The sequence below is a fragment of the Lynx rufus genome, unplaced genomic scaffold (assembly GCF_022079265.1).
Source record: "Lynx rufus isolate CCGP_SWC_20201006 ecotype Redwood Valley unplaced genomic scaffold, mLynRuf1.p SCAF_1, whole genome shotgun sequence".
NCBI classification, from domain to species: Eukaryota; Metazoa; Chordata; class Mammalia; order Carnivora; family Felidae; genus Lynx; species Lynx rufus.
The window spans coordinates 140,022,883-140,050,366 of NW_025814823.1; the positions used below are offsets into that span (position 1 = coordinate 140,022,883).

The 27,484-nt window shown below is 41.1% G+C and overlaps 2 protein-coding genes across 4 annotated transcripts in view; one reads left to right on the forward strand and one right to left on the reverse strand.

The window, feature by feature from the left end:
* ANKDD1B (ankyrin repeat and death domain containing 1B) overlaps positions 1-18,843 on the forward strand; it is a 62,821-nt gene extending 43,978 nt beyond the window's left edge. The window contains exons 9-15 of the mRNA XM_047088085.1: positions 677-775; positions 3,562-3,660; positions 6,178-6,276; positions 10,995-11,090; positions 14,800-15,001; positions 17,443-17,574; positions 18,639-18,843. Of these exons, the coding sequence (XP_046944041.1) occupies positions 677-775; positions 3,562-3,660; positions 6,178-6,276; positions 10,995-11,090; positions 14,800-15,001; positions 17,443-17,574; positions 18,639-18,700 (789 nt within the window). The 3' untranslated portion in view covers positions 18,701-18,843. The remainder of the gene's footprint in view (positions 1-676; positions 776-3,561; positions 3,661-6,177; positions 6,277-10,994; positions 11,091-14,799; positions 15,002-17,442; positions 17,575-18,638) is intronic.
* Positions 18,844-21,595: 2,752 nt separating this feature from the next.
* POC5 (POC5 centriolar protein) overlaps positions 21,596-27,484 on the reverse strand; it is a 42,189-nt gene continuing 36,300 nt past the window's right edge. For all 3 annotated transcript variants that reach the window (XM_047088109.1, XM_047088119.1, XM_047088099.1), the window contains 2 exons: positions 25,145-25,321; positions 21,596-22,152 (listed from right to left, as the gene is read on the reverse strand). In XM_047088109.1, coding sequence (XP_046944065.1) covers positions 22,009-22,152; positions 25,145-25,321 — 321 coding nt within the window. In that variant the 3' untranslated portion in view covers positions 21,596-22,008. The remainder of the gene's footprint in view (positions 22,153-25,144; positions 25,322-27,484) is intronic.

The window sequence follows — 27,484 nt, forward strand, 5'->3', positions numbered from 1 at the left end:
CTAGAAATACTTTGTAGCAATCTTAAAATTAATCCATCAACAACTATCCATTGTCCTTATACTATTGCAAAGCACCATGCTAAGACTTTTTGGAGGATAGCAGGATAAATCAAGAACAATTTTCTCATCCAGTGTTCACAGTAAGTGAAGCCACTTGAGCACAGGGAAGGTAGGAGGCAGCTGGTACCAGGGAAGGAGAGGCATTGATGAAGGAGTTGAGTAAGGGGCCACGAGGGAACACTGCACATGGGTAGCAATCATGCTGAGCTTTGAAGCCAGACCTGGCAGAAAGGAGAGCTGCAGGTAAGCAGTCAGGGAGGCAGCAGGTGTTGAGGCATTTCCTGGGACCAACACCAAGTCAGCCTTTTTAGCTCAAGGAGGGTGTTTGCAGAGTGTATGGAGAGAAGACTCAGCCCTAGTCCACTTTGTACTTAGAGAGGGGAAACAGGGATTTAACTCATATTTGCTTGAGGCATGTGTCACCTCAGACTCTCTTTTTATAGGAAACACTTAGAAATAACAAAGAGGCCCTCAAAATAATCAAAAACACATTGGATTTTCTTTTTTAAATAGTTGTATATTTCTTTGTATTAATTAATTACCATGTGATGAATATCAGAAAGCAGGCTGGATTCTAATGGGGATCTTCCCTGCCTTTTCCACCTGTGTTTTGCAGCTCAACATCAGTGCTTTGCAGATAGCAACCCAGAACGGCCACACATCCCTTGTGAGCTGTCTTCTCAGTAAGCATGTTGACCTGTACCAGAAAGTGGAAGTGAGTCTATTTCAATAACATGGGCTTTGATCCTGGTGCTGTGAGGCTGGCTGTGTGCAGAGATGCTCCTTGCAGATACTTGGGGGGTGGGGAGGAGGGGAACGAGATGTTCACAAAGGAGGAATTCTTTCTGGGGAAGCAGACTGACTCCTTTTGGAGGCCGAGTCTTAATCTTGAGAAATAAAATGCAAGGGATGAATTTTATAAAGTCTTTGAAGTTCCTGAACAAAATTAAATCTTTGTGCTTTAAATATTGATACTTGCTGCAATAAAACTTTCTCAGGTGTCCAGAGATGCCATTATTCTTGTATTAAATTTATCAGTCTGTGAAAAAAAAAACACTGCTATAAATGGGAAGGAGGATGATCTTTTCTCCCCCCTTCACTGAGTGATCTTGTTTTTCTTTTGAAAGTCCATCCTTTATACTGATTGAGGTTTTCTGAAGTTTGAGTTGGCTTTGGTAGGATTGAGGAAGGCCCTCTGTGCCAGCAGTAGACGGGAAGCATTCCTCTCTTTTTCACTTCTCCTGTGAGAATATTATTTCCTCTGATCTTGGTTAGCCATTACTATTTATTATATTAACTAGAGAGAAAGGATGTGATTTGACCATGTCTGGTAATTTTTGGAGAATGACGTTAGAGGAATTGGCTCTGAACGCCCCGGGTCTGTCCAGGGATGCTTCCCATTTCTCAGGAAGGGCTGGGTCCCAGCAAGGCCGGTAGCCCTGGCTGGAAGGACACTGTCTACTTCCCTGGCCTGAGGGATGCTTCCTCTTTTTTCATGCTTGGTGCCTCAAGAAAGAACATCCTTCCAGAGAAGAAGAGGCCTGCACGGAAAGCCTCCCTCCCACACTGCCCTGACCTGCCCGATCATCTCCATTTCCTTGCTCACCCCCATGGCAGTCTGACTTCTGCAGCCATGGTGTCCTACCTGCCCCCCCTTCTCTCCTTTTCCTCTGTGGGCTGGTGATGCTCTTGTCAACTCTGTACATCTCTTTTTCATAGGTTTCTTTCATAGTAGGTTTCCTGGGAAGGAGCCTGGTGCCAGTATTGAAGTCAGGCAGATCAGGGATTCAAATCCTGTCAAATCCATTTCTTGCCTCCAAGGCCTTGGGGAAATTATTTAACTGTTCTGTTCCTTATATATAAAGTGGGGAATAGGAGCGCCTGGGTGGCTCAATTAGTTTGACTTCGGCTCAGATCATGATCTCATGGTTTGTGGGTTCAAGCCCTGATTGGGCTGTGTGCTGACAGCGTGGAACCTGGAGCCTGCTTCAGATTCTGAGTCTCCCTCTCTCTGCCCATTCCTCGCTCATGCTCTATCTCTCTCTCTCTCTCTCAAAATAAATAAATAAATAAATAAATAAACAAACAAACAAACATTAAAAAATTTAAAAAATAAATACAGTGGGGAATAGATGTAACTGCTAGGATTATTGTAAACGAAAACTATTAGCCCAGAGTTTAGAATATAAACTATGGGGGAAGTGAGTGTACAGTAAGTAGCATTATAAGATGTTAAATGTACCTTACTGATGCTTATTATTAATATCTCTTTTTCTTGAGTAACACTGTGCTCTATCCTCATCATGCACCCTCGCACACACCTGTGTTCCCTGTCGGCTGCCTTGGCTCTCAGCTCTACTATTGTTCACAGCCTTGCTGGATCTTCTGCCTGCACCTGCTTTTTATACCTGTACCCGTCCCCCTCCTCCCTGCCTCTAACCTCCTAGGACCTTCCCTCCACCCTGACTGCCCCTGAGCTGTCTCTCACGCCTTCCCTCTTTTTCCCTACCTTTTTTTCTTTGCGGCTACCTTCTCTACTCCTGGAGACATTTCTCTCTTGTCATCATGGGCCAGTGGCACCTGTGTGTCAGTGAGGCAACAGGAGCTAAGTGTGTGATTCTAGAGCTGATCGTGACATGACAGCCTGGCAGGGCTGGCGAAGAAGCCCACCCGTGGAGATGGCTGAGAGGGGCTGGGACACTTCAGGTGAAGGTGTGGCTGCAGGATGGCTGCACCTTCATTTAACTGCAAATGAGGACAGAGGAGCATGCTGGAGAGGTTTGGTAAACATACTGGGGCTGTATATATACAGGAGAAGGCTAAACATGAGCATGGTGCCCCTGGGTGAATGGGTCATTAGTCCCATGGAATGATCTAGGGAGAAAGAACTCTAGATCAGATCATTTCAGGAAATGCTGAATGTGCATGCTTTTTCCTCCTTGTAGTTATTCCCCCCATACTTTAGCTTTTTGAAGGCTCTGAGAAGTCCTGCATTAAGCCTGTTTCATATTTCTTATCCTTCTTTTCAAAGCACAAATGTCAGTTCTTCAGGAAAGCTTTTTCTCATCTCCAGAAAGGTGAGCCCTCTGGCCATCCCATATATGCTCTTATACCACTCTCTACTTTTCGTCCAAAGCATTTATCACAATTTGTGCATTTGTTTTGTGATTAAAACAATAACAACAACAATATATTCTTGCCCCACTGGATTGGAAGAATCCTGAGAATGCCAGGTTCGCCACTGAATCCCTAGCCTCCCATTGTAGGTGCTCAGTGTCTAGTCCTGGAATGAATGAGGGGGCACAGCTGATTGCTGGTAAGCTGGTTTGCTGCACAGCCATGGGTGGAAATGATGCTGAACACTTGCTATTGGCCCGCCGCTGTGCAAGGCAATTCCAGTACTCAGAGATTATTAGGAAACATCTGTCGAAATGAATTGCTTTTTGGTGTGAATGATGAAGCCAAAACCTCTTGGATTTGAAAATTTCTTTCTTTCTGCAGTCGAAGGAGTCCCCTCTTCATTTAGCTGTTATCCACAACCATATCACAGTTGTAAAGAGCTTACTAAGTGCACAGCATGACATTAACATCTTAAATCAGGTAAGCCAGGCAATCCGAACCCAGAGAGTCTGTTTTCTTATGATTCAATGTAGTGTGTGATTATGGGTAATTTTGAGCAAGTTCAAGTTGCCCTAAAAATTTTCCAGGAGGAATATACATATTCTTTTTATCCATTTTCTGCTGTAACCCCCACTCCCACTTGAACACACATACTTTTTTCAAACACACAACTGGGGTTCAGTTAGTGCTCACATTTAACAGGCCCAGCACTTCTGGTAGATAAACAGTAGTTCAGAATTAAATTGCCAGATGCTCTTTAAATCAAAGCCCACTCCTTCAGTATGAAATATAATTGGCCAGTAGCCCTTTGCCACAAGGAGAAAGCTTTGTTTCTATATTAGAGACTGTAAATGTGTCTTTTACCCAAAGGCAAAAGAGACCTCTTGGAATAAAAAAGATCACCATAAATTAAATCTACTGGAGCAGAGTCAAATGCTCCATAAAAGGAATCCATTACTAGCTGGTTGTGGAAATGCTGAGTTGGAAGGTTAATGGGGGTGGGTACTGTCTGAATCAGTGCCTCCTCTGGGGCTGAGCTGCCTCTCCCAAGAGCTGTGGGAAGTAGGAAGAGAAACTCCTGGGAGAGGAGCTCTTTAGGAGCCCTGGAGACAGGTGAGAACTCTGGACTCCTCTTGGCTTTCTGACTGCCTCTACCTAGAGAAGCCTCAGCTGGACCCTGAGGGGAGGGAGCAGCCAGATATGGTGGACATACCTGTCCTAACCACCCCCCACTCCCCACACTGGGAGCCCCTGTTTCCATGTCTTTGGAACCAGAGCAGTGCCACAGATCTCTCCAGTCTCCTCCATCTCCAACCTAGGAGTTCCTTTGTGCCAGATGGGAATAGAGACTTACCTACCCTTCCATCCCTTCCTTCCTCCAGGGACCTTGCTCCTCCCTGTGTTTTACCATCCCAAATGTTTGTAGGGAGGGAAGGAATGTTATTATACATACTTAGGTGTCCAGGTATGTTAATGCCCCAAATATTTGCTTACGTGCAGAATATTTGCTCTATACACAGAACTTGTGTGTGATTTTGGTTTCACCAGAATTGGCCAGATTCACTCTAGAAAGGAGGGTTTGTTAGTCTGCCCGCCAGGTATAGAACTAGACTTGACCATTTCAATTCTCTGTTAGATTGGGAATATACTCAATGTATAACAATAAGAAAATATAAATAAGGTAAAAATTTATAATTATCATCCCCCCCAATAAAGAGAACTCTTGTTAATGTATTGGTTCATTTCCTCTCCTCTAGACTTACAGCAGTATCGTCAAATTGAGATGATATTGGTGTTTGAGGTATGACCCTGTGTCTCTCTTCCATGTTGATAGAGACCTTTGATAGTTTGTTAGTGTAAGTGTGATGTTTTGGATGAGCCCCCAGAGGGGCTGATTGCCACCCAAAAGTGAGTCTTTAATAAATGCTTTCTAATACTAATTATGTTAACGCTCCAAGCAGGTTGATCCTGTGCTCGGGTTGGCAGAGTACTGAGCTAGATGCTATTCTCCAGCTCTGTGACCCTGGGGAAGTTGCTTCCTGTCTCTGGTTTAAGGGTTGGGCTAGACCATAAACAACGTTCCTTTCAGTATTAATATTTTAGAAATGTCTGTCTGCACATCAGCATTCCTTTCAGTGAGAGGTTAAAGTGTGTTATTTTCTTGTGATTTCGTATTTCTTGGAAACACTGTTACCCTCTTGGTAAGAAAACGATTACCCCAGAGAGAAATTAGAAGTCTTGTACTCTCTTATACATTATAACTAAGAAATTTACAAGATAGAGAAAAGCATCAATAAGGCAATAAAAATAACTCCCTAATCCTGCCATCTAGACATTATCGTTAATATTGTTGATGTGTTTCCTTCTCTAGATACAGTGTTGTGTCCAAAGTCTGTCAGTGTTAAATGAGTACTTTTTCCATTTTAAAAATTAATCTTGGAAACCACTGTTTAATTTTTAGTTAAGTACACATAACGTAACATTTACGATTTTAACCGTTGTTGAAGGTACACTTCGGTGACCTGAAGCACAGTCACGTTGCTCTGCCTCCACCCCCACCACCCAGTTCCACAACTCCTTCCATGTTCCCAAACTGAAACTCTGCTCATGACTCTAACTCCCCATTCTTCCTTGCCCGAAGTTCCTGGCAACCACCACTCTGCTTTCTGTCTCTATGAACTTGACTATTCTGGTCTGTCATAATGAAGTAATGTTTCAGAAATCATTTTTAATGGTTGCCTGCTAATCCGACATGTGGATATACCTCACTTTGTCCAGCGAGTCTCTTGGTCAAACATGTAACTTTCTTTCAGTTTTTCACTGTTACCAACAATCCTACAGTGAATGTCCCCTGTACCTATTTAAAAATGTGATCTTAATCTATTTTCCCATATGCCTATATAGGGCACCTCTACTTTCCCTTTGTCTTTTCATTATGCAAGTTTTTTCCCCCTCCTTAATGTGTTTAGATTACATTTTTGAAATTTCTCATGGCAGAGGCAGCAGACTCCTTTGCACCTAGCTGCTGATCTTGGCCATGTGGAACTGGTGGACACTTTGCTGAAGGCAGGCTGTGACCTGAAGGTCGTTGATAAGGTAAGCTCATGGACTTCACCCTGTTCAGCCAAGGTGGTTGTGAAGAGCTGTCTGCAGGCTGTAAGCCTTGACAGCAACCATAGCATACCCTTTTGAAAAGACTGGATAAAGCTTACACAAACATTGTAACGTGGTCGTCAGCAAAACATCCTGATTGTGATTGAGATATGTAGGTAAGAAATTTTACTCTGAATAATAAAATCTGTATTTTTTTAAGTTTTCTTTTTTTATAAGTAATCTCTACACCCAATGTGGGTCTTGAATTTACAACCCCAAGATTGAGAGTCGCATGCTCTACCAACTCAGCCAGCCAGGCATCCCTGAAGCATTTATTTTTTAAATTAAAATTATGTATTAGGGGCGCCTGGGTGGCTCAGTCGGTTAAGCATCTGACTTTGGCTCAGGTCATGATCTCATGGTTCGTGGGTTTGAGCCCCATGTCACGCTCTGTGCTGACAGCTTGGAGCCTGGAGCCTGCTTTGGATTCTGTGTCTCCCTCTGTCTCTGCCCCTCCCCTGCTCATGATCTGTCTCTGAAAAATAAACAAACATTAAAAATTTTTTTTTAATAAAAAAATAAAAGTGTGTATTAATCTTTGGAAAAGAGTAAAGATTCAGGTGGTCCAAAAATTTAAAAATATAATCACTAAGGGTTTTACAATAAAAGTGTCCCACCCGCCCTTGACCCCGTTTGTCTGGTTCCCATACTACCCTTGCTAGTGGATCTATTATCATAAATTTCTGTTTTTTTCCAGTTTCTTTTTATGCATAAACAAGCAAACATAAATATATAATACTCTTACTACATTCCTCTGTCCTTTTTACACAGTGGTGATATACTTGTACATATTGTCCTGCATTTAGCTTTTTTCCTTTAAAAATATAGAGTGGAAACTGTTCCATATTAGTACAAGGAGAATTTCTCCATTCTTTTTTAGGTAGCTGTGGTATGGACATATCATAATTTGTTTAGTTATCAGTTGATGGGCATTTAAATTGTTCCTAAGCTTTAGCTTTTATAAACAGAGATGCAGTGAATAAACATACATGTCTAAAATTTTTTTTACTTAAAATTAAAAAAAAATTTTAAATTGTAAAATAAATACAACAAAATTTATCATCTTAACCATTAAAAAAATTTTTTTTAATGTTTATTTTTGAGACAGGGAGAGACAGAGTATGAGTAGGGGAGAGGCAGAGAGAGGGAGACACAGAATCTGAAGCAGGCTCCAGGCTCTGAGCTGTCAGCACAGAGCCCGACACGGGGCTCAAACCCACAAACTGTGAGATCATGACCTGGGCCAAAGTCGGATGCTCAACCGACCAAGCCACCCAGGTGCCCCATCATCTTACCTATTTTTAAGTGGACAGTTCAGTAGTGTTAAGTCAATTCACACTATTATGTAACCAATCTCCAGAACTTTTTCATCTTGCAAAACTGAAACTCTATGAACAACAACTACGTATTTCCTCGTCCTTCCCCAGCCCCTGGCGACCACCACTCTTATTTTCTGTTTCTATGAATTTGACTATTCTGGGTACCTCATATAAATAGAATCATACAGCGTTGGTCACTTTGTCACTGGCTTATTTCATTTAGCATAATGTACTGAAGGTTTATCCATGTTGTAGCACGTGTCAGAATTTCCTTCCTTTTTAAGGCTGAATGATACTCCATAGTATGTCCATACCACATTTTGTTTATCCTTTCATCTGTGGATGGAGATTTGGGTTGCTTCTACCTTTTGGTCATTGTGTAGACGTGTTTGTAAAGAAAGACAACTTTGTATATTGATGCAGTAAAGCAGACTCAGTCACGGGAGGGTTGTGGGGGCAGCCGTGCATTAGGTTCTAGCTTACTGAAAAGTGTAAACGCAGGAAGACCGAGGTGTGGCAGCCCTGTTAGGTGCTCACACACATGTACCTTATGTCAATCCTCACATCTCCTCTGTGAGGTGGACAAAATTATCCGTTTTCAAGAGATTTCAGCGATGTCAACGTCACACACATAGTAAGACACAGAGCCAGGCTTCAAAGCCAAAGCTGCTTGATTGTGTAGTGCTTTTCCACAGCTGTGAGCAGAGGTGACTGCTTCTGCAACTTGGTGTCTTTTCCTTCCTTGTCTTTACCCACACTGTTCATCAGCTCAGCACATCCCTAATTCCCAGCACGAGCTGAGTTCACCCTACTTACTATTGCAGAATCACACATTTTACATCTGTGGGACTTGAAGTAGTGATGTCTTATTTTACTTTTCTGTATATGTCAGTTTTTAAAATTATCATAAAAAGTCATATAAGCCTTGGGGCACCGGGGTGGCTCAGTCAGTTAAAAGCCTGACTCTTGATCTCGGCTCAGGTCTTGATCTCATCAGGGTCGTTAGTTTTACCCTGCTTGGGCTCCACACTGGGTGTGAGCCTACTTAACAAAAAGGCAACACAAACCCACTGTGGACAATCTGGAAAACACAGAAAAGCATAAGGAAGAAAAAAGCATCCACCCATAACTCCGTCACTTGGGTGGAAGTGCCCCACTTGCACTCCTGTGCTCATTACCTTCCCTTAACATTTAGCATTAGTATTCACACGTCGCATCGTATTTTCCATGCTTTCCTTTCATACTGTATTCCACTTTTTCATTAACACTTAACACCTCTGGGACAGTCTTGTGGGTGGAGATTCCATAGCACTGGGAAGGGAATTCATGCTTGGCCCCCAGTGCCTGTGGACTGGATGTCCTGGGAAATAGTAGCCTCAGTGCTACAATTTGACTCACAATTTGATTTTCCCATATTCCCTTCTCCTCTTCCTCTTTTTTCTCTGGGCACATAGTTGGCACCCAACACCCATTTCATTAATAAAAAGCACCTTTTCCACTAACTCCCACAGTATTTACCAAGGATAAGTGACTCTAAGAGTAAACGAAAGTGTGGATGGAAAAAAGGAGCCAGGGTTTGGTGTAAATAGGACTTTCCCAGAAACCTGCTCCCTCTGTCAGAGGTGTCACAAAGCTCCGGAGGGCTTCCCACCCTCAGTGGCAGGAGTGCTGTATTTCCACTCCGGGGCGCACTCCCTGGGAAGGTTTTCCTGCGAACTTGAGAACGCTGGCTCTCAGAGTGCTGCCTTCCCACAGCAGGCTGATCATCTGGATTCAAATGGCCTCGCGAGCCAGAATCTAGGCAGCATGCAATGGAAGACTTGCTAACTGCCTGCCAAGTGCTATTCTTCCTAATTTCATTACTGTCCTTTCTTGATGAGAAACTGATTACTGTCAGTCCTAATCTTCCGGCCCACCTGGGTCTTAGCACCTCCACTCACAGCCAGATCATGTGGCTTGGTGGGAGTTGCACTTGTTGCAAATGCTCAGCCATGTGAGAGAATTATTGGGATAAATTGCTGGATCCCTAAGCATGGAAACATGGGTTCCTAAAATTGGAACTACTTCTTCTGGGATTATTTCTGACCATTCGTTTTGATTATCTTCAGGATTCCTGAGCAAATTTTTCCTGTGCCATTTTAAAAATAAATAAAAACCACCATCTTTTTCTCAGGAAAATGTATAGACGTGTGTGGATTGTGCATGGCCTAAAATCTAGGGGACACCTTTTGTTATTTGGACAAGGTACCATATGGGTTCCCAGGCCACTCATGCCCCAAATTATGTCCAGAATATCCCTTATTGCATATTCCATTTGGTTAAGTTTCCAATCCCTAACCCCTTGGTTGGAAGCGTAGAATAGAAAAAAATTCTAGATAGGAGTCCTGCGGGCTGAATTCTATACTATGAATTAGTAGTTTTGTCATGGATGCTACTCTTCTTCTTCTTTTTTTAAGTTTTATTTATTTAATTTCTACACCCAACGTGGGGTTCAAACTCACGACCCTGAAATCAAGAGGTGCATGCTCTTGGCGCTCCAAGGATACTATTATTCTTAATAAGATCCAGCACTTTTCGCCCTCATTAACACATGGCTTCAACTTCTTGGTCTAAGAGGGCTGTTCAGGCTCTTGCCATCATGCAAGCATTCTAGTCAGGAGGAAGGAGAAAGAGAATGGCATCCTTCCTGTCTTTAGAAATACTTTCTAGAAGTTGCACATGCCACTTCCATTTATATAACAGAACTTAGGTCACATATCTAAGTGCAAGGGACGCTGGGAAATGTTTGGGGTGGTCAGGTGCCCCGCTAAAATCAGGAGGTCTCTTTTTATAGCAGAAGGAAAAGACTATTGGGGGAAGGAGGTGTGGCACACTGACTAAAGTCTCAACCACAGATGGAGTCAGTCCTCATATTACTTATTTGCTGAGGACTTCCCAGTACAGTGAGCCAGGGAGACCTCTGGAGGTCTCGGAGAGATGTGTGGGTTCTCATCGATAGAGGATGTGTAAAACATCATCTGTTGATGGTCAGTCCCTAAGTCTAAATCTTTTCCCCTGCCCTGTGGACACAGCACCTGACACCATCAATATCTAGCATCTCTTGAATAATTACCATGTGTCATGCACAGTCCTAAGGGCTTGATATGTACTACTGCATTTACCCCTCACCACTATACCATGGGGTAGCCTTTGAGCCCTAGAGAAGCTAAGGACTGACCCAAGTTCACCCTGCAGGGAGGTAGCAAGATCAGGATTTGAACTCAGGCCCCTCCCTCCCTGTTCCAAAGCTGGAGCTCTTAAATACTAGGCCATCCTGCCTGACACTTTCATTTTTAATTTTAGCAAGGGAAGACTGCCCTGGCCATGGCCTCCAGAAGCAACCACAGCCTTGTAGTGGACATGATCATTAAAGCAGAGAGATACTACACCTGGAGAGAGGTAAGGAACAGGATTCCAGCTTCACAACCGGCTCTTCTGCAACCCCATCTTCTGATGGGGCAGTGTGGGGTCAGTGTCATTCTTTCTTCTGCTCTCATGGGCAGGGTCCTGGTCAGTGCAGTTATAACGGTCCCTTTGGCCTTTGCTGCCCCATTCAGGAAATGAACAGCTGCCTCTCCCTCTCTTTGCCAGCATCAGTAGTCAGAGCTCATAGGGCTAAGTGGCCCCATCCATGGCGGCTCGAACAGACTTAGCATGCTTGCCCCACATGGTTGGCCCTCTGCCACAGTCTTGGGCTGTGGTACCTTCTGGAAGTTCTCAAACCTACATTCTAATGAGCGATAAAGAAGTTGACATTCACCGCTCTGCAGCTTTTAACACAAGCTGGTGCTGGCTCTCTAGCACTCAAGTATCCTGTGATAGTCACAAAAACCTTATTCATCTTGAGAACACAAAACACTTGTCTCCAAGACATTCTCTCTGCCTTCTTTCATTATTACGTCCTCTGCTAGCTGCCACTCCCACAGCTTCTCAACAGAATGCCTTTCTCTCCAAGATTGGAGTCTATACCTTCAGGCAGGAATTAGTTACCAGGCACCACCCTCAATTTGTACTTTGTGTTGTTACCATGCTAGGCTGAATGCCCCGCCCTGGTCCAGTAGGTTGGTACCAGAATTCAGCTCCTACCCTTCAGGTGTTTACCCCTGAGGAGCATCAGCCCAGATTTGCTGTCTAGTTGCTAATCCTGAGAAATTTTCCTTAAATCCTTAAGGCAAAATGCATTGATTTGCCTCTTCTTCTCACAATCCTGTTTAATGGGCTCAGTGGTCCTGATATATTATCTGGATGGTATGACATATGTATCATTTAAAGGCCACATCATTCTACTCAAACCTTTCTCACTTGCCCGTAAAGCAAAATGACTTTTTCGTAACCATTAGAATTGTTTTATCTCTCTCCCCCTCCTAGTCATTTTCTTTTTTTTCCCCAAATGTTTATTTATTTTGAGAGGGGGAGAGCATGACCGGGGAAGGGGCAGAGAGATAGAAAGAAATCTCAAGCAGGCTCTGCACTCTCAGCACAGTGCCCAGTGTGGGGCTCGAACTCACGAATTGTGAGATCATGACCTGAGCTGAAATCAAGAGTCAGAGGCTTAACCAACTGAGCCACCCAGGTACCCTTGATTTCTATTCCTCCTGCTCCTTTGTTCTCTTCCTCTTTGCCATAGCTTTATTCTTTCTTAGATCATCACTGTATTTGAGTGACAGTAACTTCCTCAACTTTTGCCTTTTCTCTTGCTTTTAAATGATTGTTTTCACATTTTCTTTAAAATTAGACATATTCATTAGTTCTATTTTTAATGCCTGCTAGCATTTTTAGATTCTTCTTCCTAGATGAGAATAAATTACTCTTCTACCAAGTGAATAAGCCCTTCTTCCTAACAAATCTTTAAGATGTGAGAATCAGATGAACTTCGAGAGTCATATACAATGCACAAATGTATGAAGGAGACCCTCTGAAATGTAAGAGTTGTTCACCTTGGTGACAACTGGGGACGAAGATCTAGAGTAGGAGGAAGGCTTGTTTTTTAATATGTATCCTTAAAATCTTTTTTAACCAAATGTATTTATTATTTATTTTAAATTCACTTTGTTCATTAAACAAATATATGCTTATTTATTTATTTTTTTACCAAATCCATTTATTATTATTTTAAATTCTCTTTATTAAACAGATTTATATACTGGCCTAATATAGATCCTGGCCTAATATAAATCATTAAATCCAGTGGTTCAGAGGCAGATGGGAGCTTCCTAAAATCTGGCTCATGCTATTTTAATTTCCACCAGTTTAAGCATGTGATACTCTGCAAATAGTTCAATGCTTTGGCAGACAAACTATTATTGCTTCCAAGGACTGTTTAAAGAGACCTGTGGCGGAGCACCTGGGTGGCTCAGTTGGTTGAGTGTCTGACTCTTGGTTTCATCTCAGGTCTGGATCTCACAGTTCGTGGGATCAAGCCTGGCGTTGGGCTCTGTACTGACAGCACGGAACCTGCTTGGGATTCTCTGTCTTCCTCTCTCTTTGTCTCTGCTCCTCCCTCGTTGTGCTCTCTCTCTCAAAGAAATAAACTTAAAAGAAAAAGAAAAAGAGATAGGCTTTCCAAATCCCTGACCCTTTCCTACAGAAACTTGAAGGACTACCCAGCCCGATTCCAGAATGCACAGAGCATGTGTACTTCTCAAAGAAATAAAAATGCTGTGATACAAAGGTTAACACATTTTGCAAGTTCTTCCCTCTACCTTGTGATGTTTTGGGTTTTGATCTTGTTGGATTCCTCATTGTTTCAGGAGAGGGAATGAAGAGTAAAGGAAAAAGTGAAGTGCCCTCGGCTCCCAAGTTTATTGGATGCCCCACCCTCAACCTTTCCTTTTTCAGGATTTCCCGGGAGTTAGGCAGTGTAAGAGTAAAGCTAGGGTTGGGGTAGAGAGGACCCTGCATTTTACAATCTCTGAAGCAATTATGGGTAATTCATACTTGACATTCCTATTCCACCTTCTGTTCACAAGGTCCAGTTACTAGAGAAAAGACCAGCTCATCTCCTTGGGCATGCCTCCCAGGGCTTTGTAGACCTCCCAGAGGAGACTGCAGATGCTGTGAAAGGCACAGGCTGGTCTGTGATGGGGGCTGAGGCGCAAGCCCCACCACTTTCTTCTCAGAGGTTTTGAGAACCAGGTGCCCATATCCTTTTAGTCGATATCCTGCCCCAGCCTTGACTCCTGTCTTGCTGTTCAGATTATCTTTCATTTAGATTCACTTTTATTTAAGTGAAAGACAAAAATAGGAGCTGCCATATGTACACAAGGAGAATAGGAAGTCCCAAACCTCTAGGGCTGTGTGTTCTGCATGTCCTTAACTGTTCTGCAGCCTCCGGAAGGAGGATTATCTGGAGCTCTGATGGCATATGCATGACAGGTGCAGCTCTATGAAACAATGACACCTGCTTTCACTTGGAGATTTTTCTCCAGTTTGTTTCGTTGGGTTCTGTAGAAGGGACAAAAGGAACCTTTGAAAACCCAGAAAACCAGACAGAGAACAGAACAGAGAACAGAAATGCAGGCAGAGAACATGTGGATTAAGCCTGGCTGTGGTGGCTTAACACAAAATGATATCGACCCCTGTACTCTCCACTCCTTTGGCCCCCCAAGTTAGGCTTCTACTTTACTCTCCTCGCACCAGAGTAGGATGAATGGAGGGACCAGCTCTGGGGCCCTGTTAAGAGAGTATATCCAATCCAGGCCTCATTGAAACTTTGATATGAGACAATCAAACATGCAAAAGAAGAAAGAGAGATATTCGTTGAAAGTAAGGCCTTCAAAGATGCCTTTGTTGTGACATTTACTAAGCCAAGACATCCCCTCTGTTTTCTTTTGGGGTGAATAAATATCAGTCAGCAAATTGGGATAGAAGCATGGGATACAACACAGCAAACCCCCTCACATTTCCTGTGTTAGTACTCAAGCTTTTTACTTCAGACATTTGTCTCCATCTTGGATGACAAAAAGTTATCCAGTTACAGGTAATATGGAAAACATAAGTCTCGGTTACCACCTTACCAGTTCTATCTGAAAAACTGTCTACATCCCATGAAATAAGGCAATAAGCACAAAATGTCTGAAATCATCTGATGCAGTTACCTTTAATTTAGGAGCATGGTGAGAACATCAAGGACTCATCAACCAGCTTTACTTTGACATTCAAACAAGATCACAGTCTGGAGACCAGGCATATTCGCAGTCTCCTCTGGAACCTGGCTTACCATCAGCTAAAGGCCAATGAGTGGCAGAAGCTTGCCCGTTCCTGGAACTTTACAGATGACCAGATCAGAGCCATCGAGGAGCAGTGGTCAGGTGAGCATGACCCAGATGTTGCGAGGGGAGATAGGAACAGCAGTCCTTCCTGGTGGGAGATCTTCCAAGTAAGTAGTTGGTGCTCACAACAAGCAGCAGACTACAAGCGCTCAGGAATGGTGACATTCACCGTAGGACTACAAAGATCGGCAACTTTGCAAACCATGAACAGTCTGCAGTAAACTGAAGTTTGCAAAGGATAATTACTTTTACTGAGCCATATTGAAAAGGTGTTATTTAGCCTTTAAGGAAATTAAGGTTCCCAACTGAATATGCACTAAGGAAGCAAGGATTTAATGGTTGGCTTATCCCTTGGAAACCAACCTGTTTCTAGTATTCCTTGGGATTCTCTTGGGGTAAAAGGTTCATTCCCTAACAAAAGGCTCACTGTTTAGGGCTTCCACTCCAGGAGGAATCCCTTAAGCCAAGTCTGGGGTACAGAGTTTTCTTTTTTGTTTTTTAATTTTTTTTAATGTTTATTTATTTTTGAGAGAGAGAGTGTAGGGGAGAGCAGAGAGAGAGGGAGACAGAATCCAAAGCAGGCTCCAGGCTCTGAGCTGTCAGCACAGGGGCTGACACGGGGCTCAAACTCATGAGCCACAAGATCATGACCTGAGCCGAAGTTGGACGCTTAACTGACTGAGCCACCCAGGTGCCCCTGGGGTACAGAGTTCTTATAGGATGAGGCCTTGGATGAGACGAGCTGTCCTATGGGAAACTTGGGATACAGACTCAGGCCTCTCCTTGAGTAGAAGATTCCAAGCCATGGAATCAATTCAGCCAGACTCCAGCTGTCAGAATTAGTGAGGTCAGGTCAGTTGGAGTCATTAGCTTTGCTTTTTTTATGATTTGACCAAAACCTGGGAAACAGAAAGTTTGTTTGGCATTAATCAGCTAAGTAGCTTTAAAAACAAGAAAGCAGATACTTTTCTTGACAAAACATTCTATTCAGAGCACTTTCTGTACATGGATATTATGAGATGTGAACAAGTCCCATGCTCAGGAGTCAATCTGCATTACTGATTGCTGGGATCGTAGATGGCAAAACCACAGCCCCTGAATACATGCTTCTTATACCACCTATAAGTAAATTATGGTACTTTATATTACTAATTCTAAGGCTACATTGTCATGTAAAAAATGGAAGATAATGCATTGAAAATGTTGAATATTGACTATGGTTTCTGAAAAGGTTCCTTTTTTACTATTAAGATTTCTCCTTTGTCACTAATTAGGCATATAGCATTCTGTGAAGTTGTTAGGAAAACTTAGTTGCCTTCTCGAAATCTCTTTTTGACCTAAAGAAATGATTTGAAAATACAGTGTATCTTCAGAGTACCTGCCAGCAGGATAAAGGGGAGGGGACTTAACGTGTTTTAGTGGAACAGTACGGAGTGCCTAGAATGTGTTCAGTTCGACCAGGCGAGGGCTGCATCAGCTCTTAACGTAAGCCAGGGTGCATGTTTGGTGGGATTTATAATCTAGTTGGCGTGACAACAGCAACATACACAATCCAAATACAATCCAGGGTAATGCTACTGCCACTAAGGAGTTTGTGGGCTTTTAGGCAAAGGAGCAACATGTTGACAGTGGTATTTAAGAATTAGTTTGGCAAATGCAAAATGAAGAAACGAACAGGATTCGCCCAGGAGTACATTGTTCATGCGTACAGTTGGCCCTCCCTGCTTCTCTGACATTTTTCTGGCATGTTTCCTCCCCAGAGCTCAGGCCCTCCTCTTGTGGCATCTGCTTGCTCCCACACACACTCTGCTAGAACCAGGAGCCTGCCTGTCCTGTGTTTGTAACCATGACCTCCTTGGAGACACGGGTCTCATCTCTTTCCCTAACATCTCTCGGGGGTTAGGTATCCAGTGCGTATTTGCCCAGTGAGTAATCCCGGCCCAGGGCACGCACACTTCCATCAGACACTGGAGTAGCATGATGGCGCACGCCTGCTGCTTCGAGTATGGTTCATAGACAGCAACGGCAGCAGCTGGGAGCTTATTAGAAGTGCAGATTCTAACCCCAGACCGACTGAATGAGACTCTCTGTTGTAACAGGATCCCCAGGTGAAATATGCACTTTGAGTCGGAGAAATGGGGGTGCATAGCAGCTCTCTGAATGTGGGAGAGCTCCACATCTCAGGAAGGTTGTCCCTTACCGTTGGGCAGGGACTCAGCTGTTGAATCTCGTATCTGCTCCTTTGGTCTGTGTCAAGCACATTAGGTGCACGACAAGTGCTAGAGTGAATCCACACTCTGGTCACACTACAGGAATTCCAGAGAGGGGAACTAGAAGGGCTTTCATCCACTGGGCTGCTTCTCTAGCAGCCATCAGAAGAATGAGTTGCAACCACAGAAAATTCAGTTAGAATGGAGATCACAACAAAAAGAGACCTCGGCACGTGGTGTTTCGCCTCTGACTCTATGTGCTTGGCACAGGAAAGGGAAGTTTCCGTGAACACGGCCACAGGGCTTTGCTCATCTGGCTGCACGGGACCCTGATGACACAGGCCACTCCAGTCAAGCATCTGTATGAAGAGCTGGTACGCGCAGGTTTCCCAGAACTAGCTGGTGAGTTTTCGAGATAGAAACTCCTTCTCCCTTAAAATGGTGGGGGACAGTCCCCCAAAACAATACTGTCCATAAACAGCAGCAGTCTCAGTTTGGGGAGAGCTGTGGCTCATAAATATGCAGCTCCTCTGGTGATTGACTCAGTCAGCACTGACTGATACTGGTTTAGCCTGGCGGTTCTCAGCATACCCCCTACTGGGCATTTGAAGAAGTGGAGGAGTATTTCTGTTGATGTACAGCAGGGTATGGAGGTGTGTGGGGTGCGGGGAGCTGGGAGAAGGCAGGAATGCTAAACCATCTTAGGAGATTCTAGTATCATTTCCATAACTAAGCACTGTCTTGCTCAAAATGCCATCTTGTCCCTGTTGGGGAAATTTACAAGTTGGTGTATTCAAAAGTGTTATTTCTAGGTTAAAAGAAAAGAGCAGACAGCCTTTTACCTTGGCAACTGAGGTTATTGCTAAAAATCACTTGCCCAAAGAGTATATTGTCAGGGAAGATGGTTTCAAAACTTACCAATAATGAGGTGGTGTTAAACTCTCATGTAATAACCATTCAAGCAAAAGGTAGGCACATCTGCCATTACTTTCACCAATGCAGTATTACCTGAAGCTGAGAGCATGAGTGCGTGAATCACACCACTCAGCTAATGTTAAGTTTCAAGCAGTGGTAGGTAAAGGAATCATGCGTGGATGATGTCTCCTCCCGTGACATTATCCTCACAGCACTGGGATTGTTCACTCAACTTTAAATTTATTTGTTTCTAGAAAAGAGTAGCCATAAGAATTCTCGGGGGAGACTAAGAGGCAGTCCACTGAAGCAGTGCAGGGCATGTGCTCAGGAGCAAGACCCTGTGGGCCTGTATCTGAACTCCAGTGCGAACAGGTTGTGTGATCTTGAACATGTTCTATAGCCTCACTGTGCCGGTGTGTTCTCCTTTACTAACTAGAAAAGTTGTAATGTCAAAGGGTTGTTGTGGGATTAAGTGAGCCATAGTGCCTGGCACATAGCAAGTGCTTAATAAATGTTAGCTATTAATAATGAATGTTATCCTTTTTTTACAGAAAAGATTCGTCAATTCAAAAATGAAACTGATGGGAGGTCCAAGAAATGTGCAGTTTCGTAAATGCCTAAAGAAATTGTATTTAATTGGTTTTCCACTCAGCATTGCCTTTACATTCAGTTCTTTAATGCCATAAAATTCTAGCAGTATTGACTGTCCTTTCAACTATGAAGATGGTGGTGACAGATGAAAAAATGGTATTAGTACTTTCCACCTACTGAAATGAAAGGTCAAAATTTTTTTTGGTTTTTGCTTAAAGAAAATTGTATATGATTTTTGCATTTCTGACATATGATGCAACATATGTGATAGCATAATCTAGGTTTTTGTTCATCATGTTTTTTAAAAAAAATGATGGTAGGAACAGCATCCTGGTATAGGGATTTAGAATAGACAGACATGGTTTTAATCGTGGTTTTACTACTTATTAACTGTGAACCTTTGGGCATACTAAATATCCAAGATCTCAGATCTTCAGTTTCCTTCTCCATAAAATGGGGGAATGTCTCTCTCTGCCACAGTATTGAAGATGAAGGTTGAATGCCTGTGAAATCCCTAGTCTCATGCCCACAGTATTGAAATCATCCCCTGTGAGTTATTTCTCTTCAGTGAGAGAAACTAGCTTTGAAAATTTATAGTTACTTTTGGCTTTAAATAACACATATGTGTAATAATAGTGCTTAGAAAAGACCGGAAGTATGTATACCATTGTATTTTTTTAAATCTCTTGGTGGTGTAATTACAGGTGGTTTTTATTTTCTTTGTACTTTTTGGTACTTTCCAATTTTTTTTTTGACAATAAGCATGCATTATTTTTATAATCTGGGAGAAATATAAAATCAAGTATCAACTCATATCAGTTTACATGCACCTATTCATCATAATTTAAGGCTCTCCATTCTCAAACTCTGACTCTAATTCCATAAGGCACCAGAGATAAAATCATGAGTAATATCAGTCCAATTATCCTGAATTGATAGTTTTACATTTTGGTCTCATCCTGATTGTAAATGGCCCACTTACTTCTATAAATGTTTAAAACAGGGAACATGTTCACAGGAGTCCAAAAAGTTTTTTAAAAAGGGATTCAGTGGAAAGTCTTGTCCCCATCTGTTCTTCAACATGGCTGGTTTCCAGTGACCATGCTACTTACTCCCCCTTCCAAAATCTGGGTAACCTCTTTATGCAGAAGTAAACAAAGAAAATACATACTCTTATTCTATAAGTGTCTTAACTGTTAAATTTAAGTTAATTAACTTAGAGTAACACTATTTGGTTCTGCTTTGGACAATATACACTTTCTAGAGCTTAAACACTTTTTAAAAAGATGCTTATGATATTCTCAGTTACAATATTCGTAACATTCACTTTAGTTAGTCCACATGGTTATGGCTTGGATACTGAAAACCATTCCTAGTTGTCATCTAGGTTCCTCAGAAAGCAGACCCTGAAACCAAAGTTTATGAGTCGCTGCTTTTTTTAGGAGTGGAAATCCAAGGAAGCAACAATGAGGGAAAAGAGGAGTGAGATGGGGAAGGAAGGAGAGCCCAGACCAGGGTGAAATACCAAACTGGCCACCACCTGGTATCAAGCATAACTGCTTACCTGACTTTGAGGGCACTCTCTTCTGAGAGATGGGCTGGACTAGTACCCCTCACAACAGTTTGTACGGGGGAGAAAGAAAGAACTGATCTGTTAACACAATGGGGTGTTAATTCTGGGCCACGTAGGAGTAGCCTTCAAGTGGAGCCTGTGGTCACTTGTGATCCTCTCAGAGTGCGTGGGGAAGCCCAGAGAAAAGCATGGCCATGGTACAGGTAGCAAAAGATGAGGTGCTATTGGTTTGTGTTTGTTGAAACCCACGAGGAGCTGTTTGCCACAGTGCTAGCCGGGCCAGAACTCAGGACACTGTTACGTAAGAACAATCTAACACTCTAAGACACAATACTCAAATTCTTTAATTCTGTAGTTCAGAAAAGCCTGGGTGTGCCCTTTAGAAAATGGGATATTGCCCTATCTCACATTTGTTCTCATGTCCTATTACAATGTGAAGCAATAAGAAAAACTATTTCCTGTAATAACATTAGAGCATAGAGCTAGATCATGTTCAGAGTGAAAGAGGCTTCTAATTAAGTCCATCCACTTCTGTTAAAGATACGAAAATTGAGGCTCTGGACCAATTCTTTAGAATTTATACTTGTTTTTGTGTAACCCAAAGTACTTTGTGAAAGAGGTGGGATAGGTAGATCTCACTGTTTCACAGATGGGATCCTAAGATTCATGAAATTAAATATCCAGCCCAAGATCACCCAGTCAGCCAGCAATAACACCAATGGAACCTGGTCTTGTTTTGCTTGATCATTTTCACCCAGATTATTCGCACTGGCAGCTAGTGAAAAGTCTTTCCCCTGGCCTAGAAGGTTTGCTGAGTTGCCCAGTGCTATTACCCTCACAGGGTGATGTTTGGATGTTCAGAGAGAAAAAAGGTTCAATACTTCAGAGTTTCAAAAAACAAGAAAGACCATCAGAAATAGGACCATTCTAATAGGAAATTTCTTTTTGATGACTCTGTTTCTGTACTAGTAAAAAAAAATCTTTCCTTTTGTCATTAAAAATTATTGATAGGTCTCATCATTTCCCATTTTTAATTGTCAGAGTCTTAAGAAAATGAAGACTAATACATTAAAATCACAAAAAAACTTTGTGATAAAGTATCATTATTAATCTTGGTCTTTAGCTCTTTAATTTTAAAATAAAAATACCTTAGTTTCTATTACTTTTAAAAATAAAATTATTTTTATGTTTACTTTTGAGAGAGAGACAGAATGTGAGTGGGGGAGGGCAGAGAGAGAGAGGGAGACACAGAATCTGAAGCAGGCTCCAGGCTCCGAGCTGTCAGCACAGGCCCGTGAACATGGAGCTTGAACTCACAAACTGCAAGATCACAACCTAACCCAAGTCAGACACTTAACCGACTGAGCCACCCATATGCTCCTTAACAATTTTTTAGTAAAGTTCTCAAAGTTTACTTGGTAACACTAGAAATGATTTAGTCTTTGGTAAATAACATTAATAAAACAAGATTTATATACTTTTATGATGTAATCAGTGACAGGCTGAACCTATTAAAAAATCAAGTCATTTTTAAGTTAAAAAATTTTTACTTAATTGTTTAAATTAAAAAAATAACATTAAAATAATCCTACATATAGTTACAAAGGATGGTGTGGCTTTGGAAAAGCCTCTTGGAATTCTGAAAAGATGAACAGGATGTATCCATGATGTTCTAAGATGAAATTTTAAACACTAGAGACTTCTAATCCTTGGTATAACCAGATGAATTAAAAGGTCTCAATATGTGCATATTCATTTTAGTCAACCACTTTTATGGAATGAATGCTTGTGAGAGACTGGGTGTGAGTTGACCTGGTTCCGAGGGATCTAGAAGCTGAGGTACTACTTTCAGGATGAATCGTCCGGGGATATTTTGCAGCAGCAGCTTGAGGAATGGTTTGCTGAAAAGGTAAAAACCTGCTTTAACAATCCCACAAAATGACACACATTAAATACCATTTCATTATATATAATTTAACCAAACAAACATTTGTTAAGCACCCGGTAGATACATGCAATAAGCTGGTGAAGCAGCCATTAAAACAAACAATTAAGGACCAAACAGTGGTCCTTAATCCATAAGTTACACTGATGTGCTCAATACCCTCTGATCAGCTTGTATTCCATAGGATCACAAAGGAGCCATGGGAATCATTCCTCAAAGAGGACTCAAGTGGAATCTTACAATGTGTACAGAGGCCAACTGTAGAAAGGGACTTTATGGTGTTTGGAAGAAGAGGCAGCCCCAAGCCCTCCTTTTATTCCAAGCAGTGTTCGCCTTCCTGTACCTGTTAACATGTGGAGTTCAATCAGGGAACATGGGGAAAGCTCTGAGGAATCCTGTCTGGTCCTTGTTTCAAATCACAGTAAGGCAGATCTCTCCTATTTCAACCCGGTTCACCTGGGAGCTGACTAAACCTTTATGATCATACAAGAAGAGCTCTTTCCAGAGGCCTGGTGCTCCTTAATGTGGATTACAACTTTCTATACAAAGAAATAACTAGATGCTGAGGACACACATTGAGAGGATACCCACACTATCTCAGAACTCAAGGAAACATCTTGGACCTAAGCACTGACGTAACAGAGTCAGTGCACAACTGACTTCATCTAGGCATAGAATACGTACAGGTACGTAATATGTATGTAAGTACACATTACGTGTATACATATGTGTAAAATGTACAAGGATTTTCTATATTATACTGGATAGAGCTTCTCAGTAGACTTGTTATCCAGTTCTTGGTCCACATCACTAAACAGTACATGGAGATTCCTAGTAGGGTCTTCTACTGAGAAAAGTCATCTTAAAATCCTCGAAGTAAAATTATATACATTTGATCAAAACATTCATTATGTATTTTAAAAACCCTATGATGCAGCTTTTACTTAAAAAGAAAATGAGTGAAAACTCTTAAAGGTCTTCATGATGGATTCTAAGAGCTCCTCTAGAGAAATTTCCCATCTTAAAGGTATTTTATATAAATGTTTCTTTGTACTTAAGTGGACAGTCATTACAGATGGGGGAGATTCTTCCAACTAGTATGAAAATTTAGTTGCTAACCACCTAATCTGACCCTGTTAAAAGAACGATTTTTCCTTGGGGAGGATGGGAAAAAGGGAATGTAGAAACAGATTCACCTTACCACTGGTTTCATGATCTATAAAAATGGCAGAGAATGAAGTAGCACTAGGAACAAGCAATTATCCAGCAGGTGGGGCTAAAGTGTCAGAAATCTGACTAGTTGTTTATTAGTAATAACTGTTTCTAGTAGTTACAGGTCTTGATTGGGGGATAAAAGGAAAAATAGCCACAGGTCTATTACATAATCCTACTTAGGTAATAATGGAAGCAGTTTATGGCTGTTTCCTTCATGAGCAATTACTGGAGAAGTACTATACATAGTGAATCAGCAAAGGGCAGCTGGGGAGGTAAATCTCAGAAACAGGGGTTTTAAGACTATTTCCTTGTTTTGGTTTTGTTTTTTTTTTTTTTTTCTGTAGAATATGAATTCCTGTCAGTACAAAAACAAAAGGCTGCCTAAATTAAAAGTAAGCATATATGTGATTTCTTTACACCTTCTTTACCATACAAATGGACAGTCCCTCTCCCTCTCTATGCACATATGTGCTGAGAAAAACAGAAATGAGTTTTCTCTTTTCGTTTCTGATAACTGATCCTCATATATTCAAAACTATATTGGGAGGTCGCCTAAGGACTTTCAGAGTCTTTGCAGCCTGTGAAGGCTAAGACCCCTATCCACCCTCCATATCCTTATTTGGACTTAATGCCTCCGCCTCAGTCTTCCACTTCATTACTGTCATTCTCTACCCGAGGCTAAATTTAATGAATCAAGCTTCCCTTGATTTAATCATCTGGCAGCCATCTACTGCCCAGAAAATAAAGGATGTAACATCATTCCGTATATATTTTTGCTAAAACTTTGATACATTAAGTAGACAGTGTTGTCTAACACTGAAAATTTATGTTAGGTGACTTTCTCTTTTAAAATCAATTGTTCCTATTTAAGGATGTGAACTTTTAACTTTCAAAATTTAAATTTTTTGAGACAATTGTCGATTTATATGTATCCCATGTACCTTTCTCTAGTAATTTTTATTAAGTTAAATTCGCTTTTGGTTTTACAGTTTATAAAGTGCCTTTATATATCTCATTCAATTTTCACATTGTCTCAGTTAATCCTGAAACCAGAAAATAACTTTAGGAGCTAAGTACCCTTAACACTCCCATTTTACACAAGAGGAAGTGGAGGCTCAAATATTTTACTTGATTTGTGTATGATCACAAAGGCAGTAGGTAGCAAAAGTGAGGCACTAATTCAGGCTTTTTGTTTATTTTTGTTTAAATTCTAGGCATTTTCCTTTATATTACATGAATCTAGTGCAATCTGAATTTCCACACTACAAATATGCTGACAGTTGTACTGAAAAAGGGAAGAAGACTTAAAAAAAAAAAAAAGGAACAAAAATTAAAGACTATAAAAATGGAAGTGTTTCTTATAATCAAATACCTGCTACATGAACAGGAGGTAATGAGTAAGTAAATAGTTTTTGTCTCTTGTTTTAAATTAATGAGAAATCATTTATATATTTCTTTTGGCCACCAACACAGTGGATTATTTTTTGTATTGATAATTTTTACACTGTTGAGAAGAAACAATGTTTCTGAAATTAATTTCCTAAAAGAGGAAAGGCAGATTTAGACCAGGTTTGATGATTCTAAGTACATAAAGACTGTAATAATAAAAGGTAGAACAAGTAACAGTCATCATGAATTCTGATCTTCTCAACACGTAATTTAAGTGTTTATTAGTCTATAAACTCTCAGGAAAAAAGATTTTTTGATTAAGATCATCAAATATGTGTACTCACCACTGTGACTGGATGATGCTTTTCCACCACAACTGAGCTCATGGGAGGAGAAACTCCCATTATAGCTAAGCTGCTACTAATTCGGTTTTTTGAGGCAAAATCACATCTCCCTGTGATCCGGGCTGTAATTGTTTTTCCAGCTTTCTGTTGTGCAGATGTCACAATTCTGGGCACATACTAAAAAAACAAAGAAACATCCAGGTGGTACAAAATCATGGCAAAATATATAGTACTTTTTGCTTGTATAACTGATGAAGAAAATACAAAGGCACTTAAAAAATAATTGTATATTTAACCAACTTTAACATGGAAAAAATAAAACAATGAGACAAAAGGCAAGATACAGAACCACGCACCCCAAAACATCTCTTTATGACTCTGGTGTACCAACCATTTTATAAACTTTTGTAAACTTTAAAAAAACTCTTTATTCTGAAACAATTATAGACTCATAGGAAGTTGCATAGACAGTAATAGAGAGGTCCTGTGTATTCCTCACCATTTCCTCAGTGATTACATCTTACATAAATATAGTATAATTATGATGTCAAAGCCAGGAAGGTAACATGGGTATAATGCCTTGGTAGAGATCCGTGTCATTTTATTACATGTCTCCATTTCTGTAACTATCACTGCAGTCAAGACACAAAACCATTCTAGCACCACAGCAGTCTCCCTCCTGTGACACTTTTAGAGTCCTATCCATTTCCCTTCCTCAACTGCCCTAACCCTTGTCAACCATTATTCTGTTTTATGAACGCTTTTGATCCTTATGCATAATTAATATTACACATACGCTTTTCATTACACATATGCTTTTGTGTTCTTCCTTTTTTCTGCAGAAAATGGGATGATCATATCAAAAGGTAATGTCAGCTTTTACAGCTTTTGTTACTTACTGCTGACGATACTCCAGAAAGATTATATTTGTAACACGAATAACATATACATGTACTCACTGTTTTTCATTATCAATTAATTATATTAGCTGCTCCTTTAAGTCTGAGGTGAAACCTAGTATTTGATTCAATTTGTGGCTCCTTATTAATGTTTCATATTTGCAATTCATTTTGTCAACTACCCAAATTCTTTAATTACTTGCCAGGAATGGGTATTTCTCTCAAAAACGTTTAATCCTGATGAATATTAAGCTCATCTAATAATTACAGATACTTATCTAATAGTGTAAATATTTTACCCACTTAATGTTATCTCACTTAGCTTTTTCTTTAAAAAAAATTTTTTTTATTGTTTATTTTTGAGACACACACACACACACACACACACACACACACACACACACACAGTGTGAGCAGAGGAGGGGCAGAGAGAGACAGGGAGACACAGAATCCCAAGCAGGCTCCAGGCTCTGAACTGTCAGCACAGAGCCCGATGCAGGGCTCATACCCACAAACCGTGAGATCATGACCTGAACCAAAGTCGGATGCTTAACTGACTGAGCCACCCAGGCATCCCTCAGTTTTATTTTTCAGTGCACATAAATTTAAAAAATTATAGCTAATTTTGTTGTTAATTTCTTCCATAAGGTAATCAACAAACCTTCTTTAGGCAGCTGAGGTCATTATACTCTTCTAACATTTACTTATTTTGGTTTAACTTATTAAAACATTTGAAATTTCAGTGTGAATTGTTAATCTAATTTTCCCTCTAACCATTTTTCCCCAAACCATATTATTAAATAGTGATCTTTCCTCACTGTTACAGTCCATCTGAGGTATCTTTCATTGAGTTCTTCATATTATCTGCATCTAGCTGCAGATGGTCACGGCTGTATATTGAAACAGATGATAGTGGGTTCCATGAGAAATGTCTCTGGGAAAATTAAAATGGTAGAATATTGATGTGTCGGGAGAACTCTACGAAAATAGCATTCAGTGAGGTTTGGAGAGTCTTTGGAGAGTTTGGAAAGACTTAATTACAGTTGCACAGAAAACCAAGCAAAGGCAAAAACAAAGGAATCCATTCCAGAACAAAAAATTGTACCAGAAAGGAAATGTAGGCATAGTATACATTCGTAGCTTAGCTATATTTACATAGTCATCATAAATATTAACTTACTGCAAAGTTTGGAATATCTACATTTAAATACAGAAAAAGGACAGGGTTAGGATGGTATTTAAAAAGGCCAATTCTGGGCGCCTAGGTGGCGCAGTCGGTTAAGCGTCCGACTTCAGCCAGGTCACGATCTCGCGGTCCGTGAGTTCGAGCCCTGCGTCAGGCTCTGGGCTGATGGCTTGGAGCCTGGAACCTGTTTCCGATTCTGTGTCTCCCTCTCTCTCTGCCCCTCCCCCGTTCATGCTCTGTCTCTCTCTGTCCCAA